A 17021-nucleotide genomic window follows, 5' to 3' on the forward strand; every position below is an offset into this window, starting at 1 on the left:
TGTTTGCTTGCATTTGTCATAATTTTCAGATTTGCAGTTCAGTATGTAACCTGTCTTGATTAGAACATCCATATGTTGGCTACTTCCCAGGTCAGTATGTCATTATCACTGTCATTAACAGAACAATGATAGTGTCAGTAGCAAAACAATGACATCCTTAACATGAGACACCTTCTGACACTACAATCAAATCTAACACTCTTTGTCCTCGTTGCTTCTTTTACATGCAGCTTGAGAAATTTGTTTCAGTTCAATAAATTCTCCTTCATTCCTATCATGAGTTTTCTATGTTACCCAATCAATATTCAGATAATTTAAATCACCCATGATAATTACTCATTTGGTGACTATCAGGATAATGCATTTCTTCATTGCCAGTAAATGAACCATCAGGTTTGTAGCAGCATTCCACCATATATTTCATCCTGTTATTCTCCACTTTATACCAGATAGTCTGAAACTCACCAATACATGGAACATTATTACTATTACTGCTTTCCTTTTCTGAGTTTCTACTCTAACTGGACTCAAGTCATCTGATTCATTAGTAGTACTTTCTTCTCCCCCCCCCACCTTCTCTCCTATCTCTTCTGTTATTCCTAAAAATACTATGTTGGTCAATTGGTAGAGCCTCTGCTACTAATGGCTCGCAAAAAGTTAAGCAAGTTTGAGCACGGTTAGTAGTTGCAAGGTGGTAAATCGTTTGATGCTGTTGGCACACTCTCCCTCGATGAGTCTTTCTTTGGACTCCCTGGAGATGTCACATAATAATAATAATAATAATATACCCTTTACACTAAATTCCAGTTGCTACATCCAACTCTGAGAACTAGGTTCCACTAATGCCAACAATTTTAGACTACTAACATATTCAACAAACAACAAATTCGACCACCTTACTTCTAATGCTTCTGGCATTTGTTTATAGACATTACAAGTTACTGGCACTTAAATCTAGTCTTCTTGGCCCAGTTGAGAAGCTTTCTCTTTTACCTCTCCAGACACAATGAAAATGCCCAAACACAAAGAATAGTCATTCATCCCTTTAACTGATTCATAACCATGTTCACTGACATGCGTATTACTATTATGTCCGCCCATCCTAGCAGAACTTATATACACATGCTCAACACTCCTCCCGATATGATCAAGTTTTCCTGACTCTGCATTAGTTTCATTCCAATAAATAGACACTTGATGCCAAATGCAGAGAGTCTGGAAAACTAGATCACCTGTTATCCAAAGCATTAAATCATCAAGAAAGGAAGAAACTATACAGAAAGGCTGCACTTTTGTAGATGAGTTCATGGTTTAGTATAATAACATCTCCTTGCTTATTTGGACACCTGAATTCTGAGATAAAGAAATACTGTGTAGCATCATAAAAAATGTACAATAAAAAAAAAATATGAAATTCAATAGATTATGATTAATTGCAGATATTTCAGTCTAAGTATCATATTATTCACTACAAGTGCATGGCGAACTGCATGTTTTTACATTCATCATATACTCGTGTTGTGTTTGAATATCCCATTATTCATTTTCTAACACTGATAACGATTTAAGCAACTCAAATCAAATAATTAAATATAATTTATTAAACATTTTTTACTGTGTGCATAGGTGTTTTTTTACTGTATTTTTTTGGACATGAAATTGGTAAAAACAATGCTTGGGCTCCAGAGACAAGATCTGAATTCTGTGATGAAGAGATCACTGTGTAGCATCTATAAAAAAAAAGTATAGTAAAACCATGCACAGCTAAAAATGTTTAATAAATTATAATTAAGCAGATATTTTGGGTTAAGTATCTTAAACTACTGTTAGTGTTAGAAAGTAATGGGAAATTCAAAAACAACAAAGCAAGAATATGTATCTTTTTGGGTGTGGTGAAAAACATAATTCTCCATGTACTTGCATTGTTCATTTTGAATTTCCCATTATTCAGTTTCTTACATTGACAGTAGTTTAAGTACTTAAACCAAAATATCAGTATAATTAATTATAATTTATTAAACAGTAGCTGAGCCCTCTGGCTTCTCCGAAGTGAACTTATACTGCCAGCACTTCAGGGTATTTACTCGAGTATTTGGTGCTTTCTTCATGGTGTAGAATTGTGAGAATTATAACACTTTTTTTTCATGCTTACATGGTGATTAGAAATTTTATGAAAATTATGGATATAACTACTGTGTTAGAGTAAAACTTTAGTTTAATATAATCACTGTTTACTGTAAACTTACACACACCAGCCTATATATATATATATATATATATGCTAACTCATATCGCCACCCTTCGCAAAAATTTGGAGTCATCAAAACCCTCAAAAACAGAGCTATAACAATTTGCTCTAATGAACAAAATCTTAAACAAGAATTAAAAATTATTAGCAATACATTTATAAATAATGGATATAGCAAAAATACTATTAATAAAATTCTTCATAAAACTTCAAAAAGTAATATAGATTACAGTAAAACCATTACTATCCCATACATTAAAGGATTATCAGAAAAAAATTAATCGAATCCTACATTACTATTATCTTAATGCCACTTTTAAACTACCTTTAAAATTATATATTCAACTCCTCTAAGGATCCTCTCCCCTCAATGGCACACCCTGGAGTTCATTGTATCTATTGCACCTGTAACTTACCTTATATTGGGGAAACTGGACGTACAATCCCTATCCGTAAAAAAGAACACAAACGACAAATTAAATATAATAATTTTGTTGAAGCAGGCCTCTCAGATCACACTCTTAACACACCCTACATTGAATTAATTGAAAAAATACTTGTTCTTTACATCATACAAAAACTTGTATGAACGGAAATTTAAAGAAGCCTGTGAAATCTTGATCAACCACCCTAATCTTAATAATAATGGTGGCTTAAAAATCCCAAGAATTTGGATGGCACACATTCAACCCACTTAGTTTCCAACAAACCCTGACATTAGGATTCTAAGCAATTTTTCATCTTTTATTGGCCACTATCCATACCAATTGTTGCAATTTATATGTATACTTATATGGGTAATTTTATTTATTTATTTATTTATTTATTATTTTTCTATATGAATATGTTACTCTCCAGCTTAAGTTAACTTTGTAACTTAATAGATACAAAGCTTACGGACTCTAGCTTTGATGTAGTAAGTTTTTTTTTTTTTTTTTTTTTTTTTTTTAACACCAGAGGTCAGGCAAATACTTTTAATGATTGATCAGTAACTTTAGCATGGAATGTAGATTGTAGTGCAGCTTGCTTCTTTGTATATATACGTATACTCCAGAAGAAGACATTAATGCGAAGGTCAAAATGTCGAATGTATATTTTGGTTTATATTAAACTAAAGTTTTACTCTAACACGGTAGCTGTATCCATAATTTTCATAAAATGAAATTATAACACTTCTTTGTAAACAACATTAGAAGTTTCATCATCATTGACAAAAATAATTAAATTCTCAGGACTGCTAAGTCAAGAACATGCTACACATAACTGCCCATGTCCGAAACATTCACCTCTTAAATCTAAACCTGCATATCTCAGGGTTTGTCCTTGGACTTTATTAGTCATCATTGCAAAGCCAACTCTTATTGGAAATTGTAACTGTTTGAATGCCAATGGGGAGTCTGAAGGAATGAGAGGGGGTATCTGAGGAATGAAGACAATTTCTCCGATACCAGGACTTGTAAATATCACAGTTTCTATCATATTCAGTTTCAATAATTTTACTTGAAGCCTAGTTCCACTGCAAAGATTTGGAGGGGGATGGGATGCAGATTTCGGAGCAACATAATAGGAACAACTATTTTCAATTTAGTTTCATGACATGGCAATCCAATTGGATTAAGCAAATTAAAAAAAAAAATATATATATATATATATATATGAAAATGAAAAAAAACTGCATCAACTACATCCACAGGAGTATCTATTGATTTGTAAACATTAACAGATCCACCATACTTGTTCATTATTGACATGGCATCATTTCGAGGTGCAAGGATAACCCTCCATCTGAACCAAGAAGGTGACTTTTCTGTTATTCTCAATAGATGGGTAGACACTGCACAACAGTTTGTCTGCAATTCGGACAATTTTTGAACATTTGAAATTGCCAAAACAAATGTCCAGACTTCAGAGACAAAACCTGATTAACTTATTTTCCACATTTCCTTCTAAGAATGCAATGTGAATAATGTTTTCAGATTACTTCAAGCATCATGGAGGGGATCAACATTTCTTCTTTTCTTGGGTTCTATTTGGGTTGTTTTGGAATTATGGCTGAAGCAACTTAAGGCTGTGATGCCAGTATATTGTCTGTTAATTGAGCATGCTCTGACTGGTTTGCAAGTTGAAACACCTGCATTTCTAAGATAGAGAAATACTACCACCTCTGTTGGAGACTAGCTCATGCACTTTCAACTGAAAAAGCCCTTACAAAGGTTTTTCGCATCCTATTTAGAATTTTAACCTAGGTCTTTCGAACCAAAAGGCACTGTCATTACCAAATGAGTTATACAAGCTTGGGACACAGCTAAAAGGATTATTCCATAGACTGACCTCTAGACAATATACCAGATTGAATCTGATAGTAATTCTTAAGGAAGATTTCCAGCAGGTCTTTGTTGCCAAAATGTGTCTGGAAGGAATTGAAATAGTGGCATGAGGAGCCGGGGGGGGCTGCCAAGGTCATGATTTGCTGAGGAATTGAGAAAATTTTTCCATGTAAAAAATCTATTACAGTATATTCCAAGTGCATCCCAATTTCAACAACGATGAAAAATCAACAAAGTGGAATAGCAAACTTCCTAACACCTACCAGATTCACTTCATAACTGAAATTCAACTTCTGGCTTCTTCGATTACTACTTATTTCAGTTTACTCAATTACATATCCTATGACTCTTTTTTGTCTCAAATGCTGCATATGCTCTAATATTCCATGTCAGAGAGTGTCCAACTTGCAATATCTCCTTTCATCTTGTCTGATTATAAATCTCTTTGTTTCATTCAGTCAAATTTATTTACTATCTCTATTGCTCTCATAATACCACCAACCATACTGAACTTTCTGATTTACTTTGTGTAAATGGCATTCCTTTTCCAACTGTACTGAACCAGCAAGCAGCAATGCTTAGATCACCAATGATCTCTCACAAATTGTTCACATTCTACCAAAATACCAAATAACTCTAAACACTAGCCAAACATTCTTGATCTCTTTGTTACAGTGATCCTTCAAAGTATATGGAATACATTTTGTCTTCTTGACTGTTCAGACTATTCAAACCACAGTTTAGTGTTTATATCTTTTCTTACAGAACAACACCCATCATTATCCATGTGTTGTGTGGCATTATAAGCAGATTATTACATCCAGTCTTTTATCACAAGCACCAAATGGTTACTTATTATAAGCTGGGCTGGTTGGCCGAGTGGTTAGCGTATCCGTTCTCCAGCCAAAATGCTGCAGGTTCGAATCCCACCGTGGGCATGAATGTTTGTGATGTCTGTGAAAGCACTAGTGGCAGTAGTCGGCGGTAGATGTTGTTGGTGTTAGATGATGAAGGTTGGTGCTGTAGTGAGACGAGAGGTTGTAGAGTTGATAACCTCCCTTGATGAGTCTTTGGACTTCCTGGAGGTATGTTATTATTATTATATCACATTGGATAACAAATACATTGGACAAGGGAGGGATGCATACACAGTAGTATATTTAAATTTTGCAAAGGCTTTCGAGAGATTGCCACATGACAAACTAGTAGTTAAACTGGAACAGATTGGGGGTTGGATTGAAGATTGGCTGTCTGATAGGTATCAGCCATAGAGGCCATTCCTGGAAGTTGTATAAGATGGGTTGTAAGCAAGGGGATGAGTAGATTTTTTGCATGGAGAGTGGTGGGTGATTGGATTGCATTGCCTGAAAGTGTGGTGAGTGCAGGGACAGTGAATGCATTTAAGTCGAGGTACGATAAACTGTAACTCAGCTGATTGTACCTTGACCAGTGATGAGTCTCTTGACTTCATGGAAGTCTATTGATGTATATGATGATAAGCTCTAAGATGTGATGATAACATATCTTAAATTGGCTCAAGTCAGTCAAGATAGTCAGTCACAGATAAAATATCAAGGCTATTACGACAACAGAGTATAAAAGTTGCTTTCTACTACCTCAACAAGGGAATAGAAAATAAAAAGCCTAGTATCTACAAGATCCACTGTATATGTGGGTTGTGCTACACTGGATAGACAAGTAGATCAGGAGAGTCATGCAAGGCAAGAACATTGAGAAAACCAAAGAAAATACAAATCAGGACTGGCAGCACATGCTACTGAAACTAAACATCAAGTATTATGGCAACATATGAAATACCCCAGATAGATTACAGATTTTTCTCAAGGAGTCAGCTGAACTGATAAAACACCCTCAACAAGAAACAATGAATGATTTTACATCAAGTGTGGTCTTTTCTAATTAAACATGATATATATGCATTTGCAAGTGGTAGCAGAAGACCACAAACCAGCAAATATCTTCACAGCATATGCATGTTTTCCACTGTTATTCCTTTTTCAAATATTGCACTATCAATATTACCTGTTTGGAAGTCAGATTTCTTTTTAGCCACTCTTGTATTCACATTTTATAATGATGTGACAACAGAATTAGATAAAAGAAATGGCTACACCATGGTACTACAGGATTTTGCAAAGCCATTTGTCAGAATACCGCATAGAATACATAAGTTGGAGCAAAAATGTAAATGGATTATGGGGGGGGGGGTGATAGACAGACATCAGAGGGTGGTGTATGGTTTTGATTAATTGATTTGATTTTTTTATGGTGCAAAAACGTCAAAGGTCATACTGCACCTGGACACAGGTCACAGAAGTACATGCAGTAATTGGTGAGTAGGACAATCACAAACATCCATGCCTTTAACAGGATTCAAACTCGCAGCCTCTTGGCTGGAGAGCAGAGGCTGTTAACCACTCAGCCAACCAGGCCAGTTAGTGTATGGTGGGGTAGAATCAAGGCAAATGAGGGTGACTAATAGAGTGCCCCAAAGCTCTGCACTACTCTTTAATTTGTACAATAATGATATAGCAAAAGATTTAAAGGGGGATATTCAGTTGTTTGCTGATGATGAAAAACTAGCAATGGCAATAGTCGATAAAGGTGATGTAGATATCTCACAGGATGATTTAAATAAATTGGCAGTGTGGGCAAAGGACAGCCAATTCAATGTTGCAAAATGTAAGATAATGCAATTCAGGATGAAAAGATTACACACTTCGTATCATACTGATGGCACTAGTTTGCAGGAAATTGATGAGGCCCATCATTCTCTTATCCTAGGGATAAGGGGATGATGGTGGATAGAGATTTGAAATTCAGAAGACATATTACCAGAGTTTGCAAAATAACTCAGAGGATTACTTGAATGCTGAAGAGCACACTGACAAGTAAAGATAGTGAGGTTATTATTCCTCTTTATAAAGCTATGATTCGGCCCCATGTTGACTACTGTGCACAGATTTCGTCATCTGCATTTCTTGAGGATCGGGAGGTGGTGGTGGAGAGGATTCAGAGATGAGTGACCAAGTTTTAGAGTTTAGCTGACAGGCAGAGGAGGAAGGGATATAACAGAAACTTATAAGTTTAGTACTAAAGGGATTCTATAAGATTGACACAGAAGAAATTTTTCAATACATGGGGAGTAGAGGAAAAACAAGGGGTCACACTTGGAAGTTGTCTAAGAGTGTGGTTAGCAAGGGTGTGTGGTACTGTGTTAATGGACAGTGGGTCTCCGGCGATAAGTCTTATGACTCCATGTAAATAATAATAATCTGATTTTTCTTTTATTTTTTTTGTTTATTTATTTATTTCTGCTGATGATGCAAAACACACGAATTTCATAAGACTGGTTAAGTAAGTAATAAACCAATTCAAATTCCAGCTGTTTATGTGGTAGGAAAACTGGCAACACATTTGTGTTATACTGTCATTTCATAGCATGCATAATAGATGTAAATAATTAAAATAATGCATAAATCAAGATTAATAAAAATTAAACTGAATATTACACAAAAACTACTGGTGCTAGAAAAATTCGGAAAGACAATACTAATACTATGAGATTTTTTTTTATTATAAACATTGAAAGTAGAAAATCAAATCCAAATTTTAAACTCTGAAAACTACCTTGCAAACTATTATTATAAAATAATAAATTCACTTCATTTTAAATCAGTAATAGTTCAATATTTCACTGAAATCATATTTTTGCAACAATGTGAATTTTGGGGTGCTACAAACTTTAATGAGGATTCAGAGACGAGTGACCAAGCTTGTGACAGGTCTGTGGAATGTTCCCTTTTGACTGCTGATTCTAACTTGAAATATGGTTAAAAGAAGCTCTTCTTCAAATCTTCAGCCAAATCTGAATCAGAGTGACGGTTGAAAATTTTCCCAGTTTTCAGAAGTCATTATTCTGAATTCTCCACAGAATGTTTTTTTTTTTTATTATTATTTAATAATATTAACATTTCTTGCTGGTATCATATCTGTAGAGTCTCCATAGCTCAGTTGGTATAGACGAAGCCCTTTGATCAGAAAGACCTTGGTTCAATTCCTGTCTGTGATGTGAGGAACCTTTATCTTGTGTCTTTCAACAAAAGGTGAGTTAGCCACTTTCATACAGAGGTGGGGGGGAATTTTTTACCTGAAAACTCAGGTTTTTCATCCCCCAGCAGGCAAACTAGCCTTGTGAACACACGATTAGAGTCAGAAATACTTAAGACACAGCCATAGGCTTGATTTGTCAGCTATATGCCAGTCTCGAGCCCGGGCAAAAATGGGTGGGGATTGAGATAGTGCCATACTTCATCGTAAATCGCAGTCATTGTATCATCATATGCTAAATAAATAAATAGATGCTTGTGAAACTCTGTGGTGTGATACTTACTTTCCACATAGATGACAATACACTGACTTCAGAGATTAAGCAGAATGTAATCTGTACAAGTCAACACTGAAATTATCATATTATTATTATTATACAGGAGTCTTCTGACAGTGACAGAAGACAGTGAGTCTCTGACTCCCATGGAGTCAGAAAACTCACTATGGGGGATCCATTATTCACACAATACCTATCATACCTCTCCATAAATTCATTCACTGATGAAGCACCCACATACACCTCTGGCAACCCATTCACTATCCTCCAAGCAAAAAATCTAGTCCTAACACCCTTGCTAACCACATTTTTGAACAACACCTCCACAGGTCACTCCTCGTTCTCTCCCTTCTTGCCATGTACTGAACAAAGTCTTTAGTGTCAATCCTATACAACCTCCTTAAATAACTTAAATGCTTCTATCGTGTCTCCTCTTTTATGCCTATCAGCTAATTTTTGAAGCCTACAGACCATCAATCTATTCTAATAGGGAACATTCCACAAACTAGCCATAATATTTGTCACTTGACTCTGGATCCTCTCCACAACTTCATCTCCATGGAATCTGGGAATCTAGATCTGTGTGGAGAAGTCCAAATTTGGCCTTATTAAAGCCTTATACAGGAGAAATAATAACCTATCTATCCCTGCTTGTTAGTGTGTTCTTCAACAATCATGCAATCTTAATGTGCTGTTTTGGCTACTTTCGCAAAATGCCCTCTAAACTTCAACTCCCTGCCCACAGTCACACCCAATAATGCAAGTTCTAGGTCCATACTGTTGGTCTGGTTGGCTTTCCTGCTCTCCAACCATGAATTAGAATCTCAATATGAGAATGAATGTTTGTGAATACTTTAAGTCCTCAGGTGAGGTAAATTTCATTTCTTGGTGTGAAATCACTGCTTGTGCATTACTATTATTATTATTATGTGACATCCATGGAGTCAGCAACTCATTGTGGAAGGTACACACTCTTGCACACAATGCTCATCCAACCACACCTTAAATTGATTCAAGCTGTCTACATTCACAACACACACTCGGCAATGCATTCCACTTACCAACCACTCTCCATACAAAGAACATTTTCCTCACTCCTGTGCTCACACCCTCCTTATAGTTTCCAAGGATGGCCTCTTGATCTATCCCCCCCTCCCATTCTATGAAAAATCCGTTCCATGTTGACCCCTGACTAGCTTATATGTCTCAATCATATCCTCCCCTCTTCCTTCTATTCACGAGACTCTGTAACTTACATTCTCTCAATCTGTGCTTGTACTCCACATTCCAAAGACTACTGACCACCTTTGCGAATCTTCTCTGGACCTTTCTAACATATCCTCATCACCATGAAAATCAAGCAACCAAATCTGTGCACAATAAACCACATGAGGCCTGATCAAGCCCTTATACAATGGCATCATAACATCTCTATTTATGCATGTCAGGGTCCTCCACATTATTTCCATTATCCAATGTGATGTCTTCACAAAAATTTGTGCAATGTGGCTCCTGAATTTCAGGTCCTTGTCAATCACTCCCAGATCTCTCATCTGTACTTTCTTTAAAGTTTCCCCACCAAGTGTATACTTGGCATCCCATCGTTGCTTACCAAATCTCAAAACCTTACACTTTGCAACATTGAATGGACAGTTCCACTTACCTGCCCATGCATACAATCTATTCAAGTCTTCTTGTAAGGCCATAACATCTGCTTGACTCTGCATTGCTCTTCCCAGTTTTGCATCATCTGCATATCACTAGTTAAACCCATCCCAATATCATTAACATACAAACTGAACAACAATGGCCCCAAAACTCACCCCTGCGGTACACCACTAGTGACTTTTCTCTTTCTGGATACTGCACTCCCACATTCAACTTTCTGATACCTATCCAACAAACCAGTCACTGATTGTCTGTTATCTAATCCATCTGTGTCAATTTATTTAAGAGCTTGTTGTGTGACAGTCTATCAAAAGCCTTTGCAAAATCTAAGTACACCACTGTATATGCATCTCCCCTGTCCAAGGTATTTGTCACCTTGTTATAGTACATAAGTTAGCAAAACATAATCTCCCCTTAACCCATGCTGATAACCAAAGAGAACGCTGCTGTTATCAACCCATTTCTGCATCCTACTTCTCACCAATCTCTCCAGCATCTTCACAACTCCAGATATATCTGTTCCTTAATTTGAAGTCATAGCCTTAGCACCACCTTTATGCAGTGGAACAATTTTACCCTCCTTCCACTCCCTTGGAACCTGTGCTGTTGCAAGACTTTTATTAAACAGCTTGTTTAATAAAACTACTGCAAATTCCCTGAAACATTCCCTTAAGATGTGTGGTGATATGTCATCAAATCCTATCGCCTTATTGACATCAAATTTATTTCCTCAAATACCTCCTCACAATTAAGCCATTCTCTCCTATGTCCTCTACACTTAATTTCCTCATAATTACACCCTGATCAGGATGAAACACTTTTATAAATTGATCACTGAATACCATAACGTCTTCTGGCAGTTTCCATTCTACCACTTTAATCCATTAACTTCATCTTACCATGATCATTCTTCCTTCTGCTCGCCACATATCTAAAAAACTCTCTAGGGTTTTTCTTTCCCTGACTTGCCAATTTCTCCTCATACTCTACTTTTGTTTTCCTTACCGAGTCACTCTCCTGGCTTGTTCTTTATACTCTTAATGTGACTGATTATTACCATTATTCATCTTGTACCTTCCTCCAAAGTACTTTCCTTTTCCAGATTTCATGCTTAAGCTCCACATTCATCTATTTTACACCCACCTTATTCAGCCTTTTGGCCTTTAGAATACATTCACACATTGATGCTGTTATGTTAAATTTAGTTTAATCCTTTATCCAAGTGTGAGCAAACAAAGTTTGCCCCTGAAATATCTTCAGGACTGGGGTAAGGTAGCACAGCACCGGGCAACTTGTAGCAAAGTTGGACCAAGCTAACATCACTCCTATCTCAGTATCTCCCATAATGCAAAACGCATCTCCTTGCAGATATGTATAATGTTATGCATTAGGGGAAGGGCTACTACCCAGACTAGTTTCGACCTTGATTGATGTCTCGTCTGTGGGAGGCAGACCCAGAGATGGTGATACTCAGGTGGAAGCAATGCGAGGTCATCTTTACCTATAGGAGTTGCCAAAAGGTGTGCCACCTTTTTATTAAATTACTTTGGATTTAGAGAAAGATGTTGAAAGTTTATTTTTCACTTGATTAGACAATAATAAATTTAGTTTAATTCTTTATCCAAGTGTGAGCAAACAAAGTTTGCGCTTGAAAATATCTTCGGGACTGGAGTAAGGTAGTACAGCACCAGGCAACTCGTAGCAAAGGTGGACCAAGCTAACATCACTCCTATCTCAGTATCTCCCATAATGCAAAACACATCTCCTTGCAGATATGTATAATGTTAGGCATTAAGGGAAGGAGATGTGTTTTGCATTATGGGAGATACTGAGATAGGAGTGATGTTAGTTGGTCCACCTTTGCTAAGAGTTGCCCGGTGCTGTACTACCTTACCCCAGTCCCGAAGATATTTTCAGGCGCAAACTTTGTTTGCTCACACTTGGATAAAGGATTAAACTAAATTTATTATAGTCTAACCAAGTGAAAAATAAACTTTCAACATCTTTCTCTAGATGCTGTTATGTATTTCTTTGTCAGTTCCCATGCAGCATTTATTTCCTTACCACTCAACTCATCGTTCCATGTTATAGCTACAAGCTGTCTCCTAGACTTGTCATAATCACCAACCTTATAATTCCATATATATCCTTTCCTCACAAAAGTCTGCATATGACTAGCCACAACACAGGTGATTACTTCATGATCACTTTCACCAAGTGGAGGAAAGTGTGAAAACCCTTCTCACAATTACATCCTCTGATGAAATGAAGCAGACTAATTCTTATTTACTTATAATGGTAAAGAATTAAACAATATAATTTCTTGAAAGTATAATTTACTGAAGCAATCGGATGTGATAAATTATATTCTTGATTTATATTCTTAAATCTTAATTCTTGTGATAAATTATATTCTTAAATCTTAATTCTTGTGATAAATTATATTCTTGATTTATATTCTTAAATCTTAATTCTTGTGATAAATTATATTCTGATGTGACAAGAAATTATATTCTTGTTTAATCCTCAACCTAACTGTAATCAAACAAAGCTTGCATATGAAGTATTTTCACCAATAGTACATTTTTTGGGGGAGAATGTATGCATCAGCAAGGGTGCGCCAGCCATATGCACAATGTATACGATGCACACAAGTGCCAGGATAGTAAAGGCGCCAAAGAGGAGGAAATACGTTTAAAAAAAAAACGTTTTTTAAAGTGATTTTTTTTTTTATTGGATTGGGGGGAATAGGGGCACCAACTAAAGTTTTGCACACAGGTGCCACTGGAACCAGCACTGATCCAACTAGCACTTTATTAACAGTGACATGATATGGTTGCAGTACATTCAAAGTGTAGTATTCAGTAATTTGTTACATGTTTACCTGGTATGAATAAGCATACCTATTTTATAGCTATGCTTATTCATACCATTTTATATGTGCAATTCTTCCTGTTAGCAAAGAATGAGTACCAGTATCTACTGTTTTTTTATAAAACAAAAAGGGCTGGCTACTTGTATACAGAGGCTGCTCTTCACATCATTTCCCTCAGTACCCATAATGCAAAATCTTATCAAAGTCTGTGTTCTCATCTATACTGTTAAAATTAATCAAACATGTACGATGAACACATAAGCCTTCCCACAAAATCTTTCTGCACATTAGGCTTTAACTTTTCTGCCAAGTATTATGCAAACTTACTGAACAATCACTGACCCATAAAGGCTACCACATTTCACGGTTTTTTCCCCCTTTTTTGGCGGGTGTGGTTATGTAATGGTTCACATACATCCGTTTATTATATTTTTTTTTTTTTTTGTTCTTCCTAACCAAGAAGCCACTAACATGTGGCGAAATTAATCAGTATAATAATCTGTAATATTACGGCCTAATAAAAACCAGTCAGTTATGTAAAATCGCATTTGTGTTTTGGTCGAAAATTCTACATACTCATCCCAAATCTGCCATGTTATTGATGGATTTATTTCATTAAAATTTATGTTGCTTTATATATCACCACTATTGTTTTATATATTTTGAAAACAAGAGTCTTAATTCGTTGGCTTTTTTAGTGTGTGCAGTTACCAATCAGCTTACATACGAATGCTGCTGAGGGCGTTTATATCTATGAAATTAGATGACATTTATATTAATGAAATACCGAAACTTCATTGATATCACATCAGCATCAAAACTAGATCTCTAATGATTACAATCTATAAAGTCCCCATCTCTGCACATGTGTGACACCAATAAGAGAAGTAGAGTTGGTAAAAAAACACAAATTACGATTACTTGGATAAATAAGTTACATAACGTACCAAATAAAGTGGCATATTTTGTTGTATAAAGTAGCTTTTTGAAACAATCCTCCCCATCAGGAGTATCATAATATTTATATGACCACGACATTTCAATAAGTAAACTCAATATTAACTAACAACCATACTACAGCAGAATAATTTCTCTTGTGGTATAATATAAGTGTGAATGAGCGACACCTCTTAAAATAACATTGTGACATAAAACATTCAAAAAGGGCAAATAAATATTTTGTTTTGTTTTTCTCAGTAAATATCTATTTTGTTTATTAGAAAGAAACAAAGGAAAGGAAACGAAATTTAGGCTGAGAGAGATAATTACATAAAACCAGATGCGTAGCTAGGGAGGAACGAAGGGTAAGGTCCGTCCCGGGCGACACGTTGAACCTTTTTGAACTTTTACAGCTAATTCTAAAATACAGTCTCAAGAACTCATTTCCAATTATTGTAATACTACTGTGAATTTTCCTCACAATTGCTGCAGGTGTTGTTAGTTGTGAGAGGAGTTTTTCTAAATAAAATAGATTAAGAATTACCTACATTACCATGAAATAGACTTCGCCAATGTCATCGAAGAATTTGCTAACAGAAAAGCAAGAAAAATAACATTTTAAAATGTTGAAATTAAAGTTTTACTTCAAAAATAAACATAGTGTTTTAATTTATTTCCCTATTGACTTTTTGTAGTATCTTTGGTGTGTATTGAGAGGGGCGGCAAACTCAGGGACCGCCCCGGGCGGCAAAAGCTCTAGCTACACCACTGCATAAAACATAAGATGTTACAGCATAAGATGGAAGGAACCTGCAAGGTGAGAGTAGTAAATCTGATGAGAGCATAAGAGGATTAGTCTCAAAACCAAGATAGCTACTTAGTCCTATATTAAGAAGATTGATCATGCAGTTCTAGTTCTAACCTGGGAGGTGGCTAAGCATGGGGATTTTACTTAAGAAGAGGAAGATATGTGAACAAAAAACCAATGATAATAACAAATTTTGGAAAGACAACAGTGTGATGAACGAAAGAAATTATAAAGAATGGTGTTATAAGGCCAAAGGCATGATTACAAATTGAAAAAAAAATCAGCTAACACCTTTTTGTTCCAATATAGGGAGTTGGCGAGGCCGTTTTTAAGCCCTATCTAACTTTTGGAGACTGAGTGGGCAGTTCATTCTCCACTGGTAGCCAATCAGAGATAGCTAGCCAAAGGCTATCACTAATTAATCGGCACGTAGTGAAGAAGGCGGCTAGTAAGTGCCGCCATCTGGTGGTCCCTAACCCTAACACAATATATTTAATGTTTGAAAATAGTGTGGGTTCCACGGCCGATTTTCTTGAGTTTACGGGAAGAAAAATCCGAGTTTCTGAGAGGAAAAACCCGCTAGCCCGCGCAACAGATCGACTAACTCTGGAACCATTCGAGAAAAGGTTTAGAAAAAGTTCCTCTAGTTGGCGACTAGATTCGAACACCTTTCCTCTCATTTTAACTGTATTTTTTTCTTTGACATTTCTTTATAATTTCTTTTTCACATTGTGTCTATTATCTGTGTTCATACCATCTTTTTTTACATGATCATCTGCTCAGTACCTTGCGTTTCCTAAAGTCCTTATACTTCATCTGAGCATTTTTTTCCTTCAATGTGTCATGCACTGATATCATTCTATCTTAATCACTTATATTAACATTTAAATTACTATTTCATACATCCTATTTTTCATCTATTTACAATTAAATACATGCTGTACATAGTATTCTCATTCTAATTGACATTTTTCTTTGACATTTCTTTATGTTTTCACATTGTGTATATTATCTGTGTTTATACAGTCTTTTTTTTTTTAATTTAGTGTGTCATACATTCTATCTGTATTATTGTTATCATTTTATCTTAAGCACTCATATTAACATTTTGATTACTCTTTTATAAATCCTATTTGTTTCTATATGTAGTGACATTTAACTGTTTGCTTGTAGTATATTAGGTCTTCCTTCTTGGGTTTGTGCTATATTGTTTTGTCGTGTTAGGAAACACTTCTTAAATAATTTCTTCTCTAATAAACCTGTGTAATGTTTGTTTTTAAAATATAAAGGTTTGGTTCATACATTATGAACTTATCGTAGAACTTTAAGTGCTATTTACATATATCATATTTAAACAAATACATATTATTACTTTACATATCATACATCATTAAAATGTAGTCAAGCTCTTCCATTATATATATTATCATTTTCATTTTTGAAACATAAAACTAAACGACATTCTCCATAATTGACCATTATTATACACAAGGCTACAACCAATTATAGTATAAAGCAATTAATATACAGGTAGTTATACAGCTTAATGAGAAAGTATATTATATGTGTTTCTTTTGCTTATGTATATTTATTTTATTTCTTTGCATACTACAAGAAGTTTTGTATGGTTTTGTTTTAAGTTTTGTATTTATGGTGGGTCTTTTATTTCTATGATCTGCAGTTGTTCTTCGAAATCTGAGAGAGACCCATTTGCCGCCATTGGTGTTTGGTTATTTTGTTTCTGTTTA

General features: G+C 35.4%; 1 protein-coding gene across 1 annotated transcript in view; it reads right to left on the bottom strand.

The window, feature by feature from the left end:
• Positions 1–14630, bottom strand: part of ND-B14.7 (NADH dehydrogenase (ubiquinone) B14.7 subunit) — a 62441-nt gene extending 47811 nt beyond the window's left edge. Inside the window, exon 1 of the mRNA XM_090405659.1 lies at positions 14474–14630. Coding sequence (XP_090261785.1) covers positions 14474–14564 — 91 coding nt within the window. The 5' untranslated portion in view covers positions 14565–14630. The remainder of the gene's footprint in view (positions 1–14473) is intronic.
• Between the last annotated feature and the right edge of the window lie 2391 nt (positions 14631–17021).

The sequence above is a fragment of the Typopeltis vanoorti genome, chromosome 15 (assembly GCF_054136105.1).
Source record: "Typopeltis vanoorti isolate ZY-2024b chromosome 15, IOZ_Tvanoo_1.0, whole genome shotgun sequence".
In the NCBI taxonomy this organism is placed as follows: Eukaryota; Metazoa; Arthropoda; class Arachnida; order Uropygi; family Thelyphonidae; genus Typopeltis; species Typopeltis vanoorti.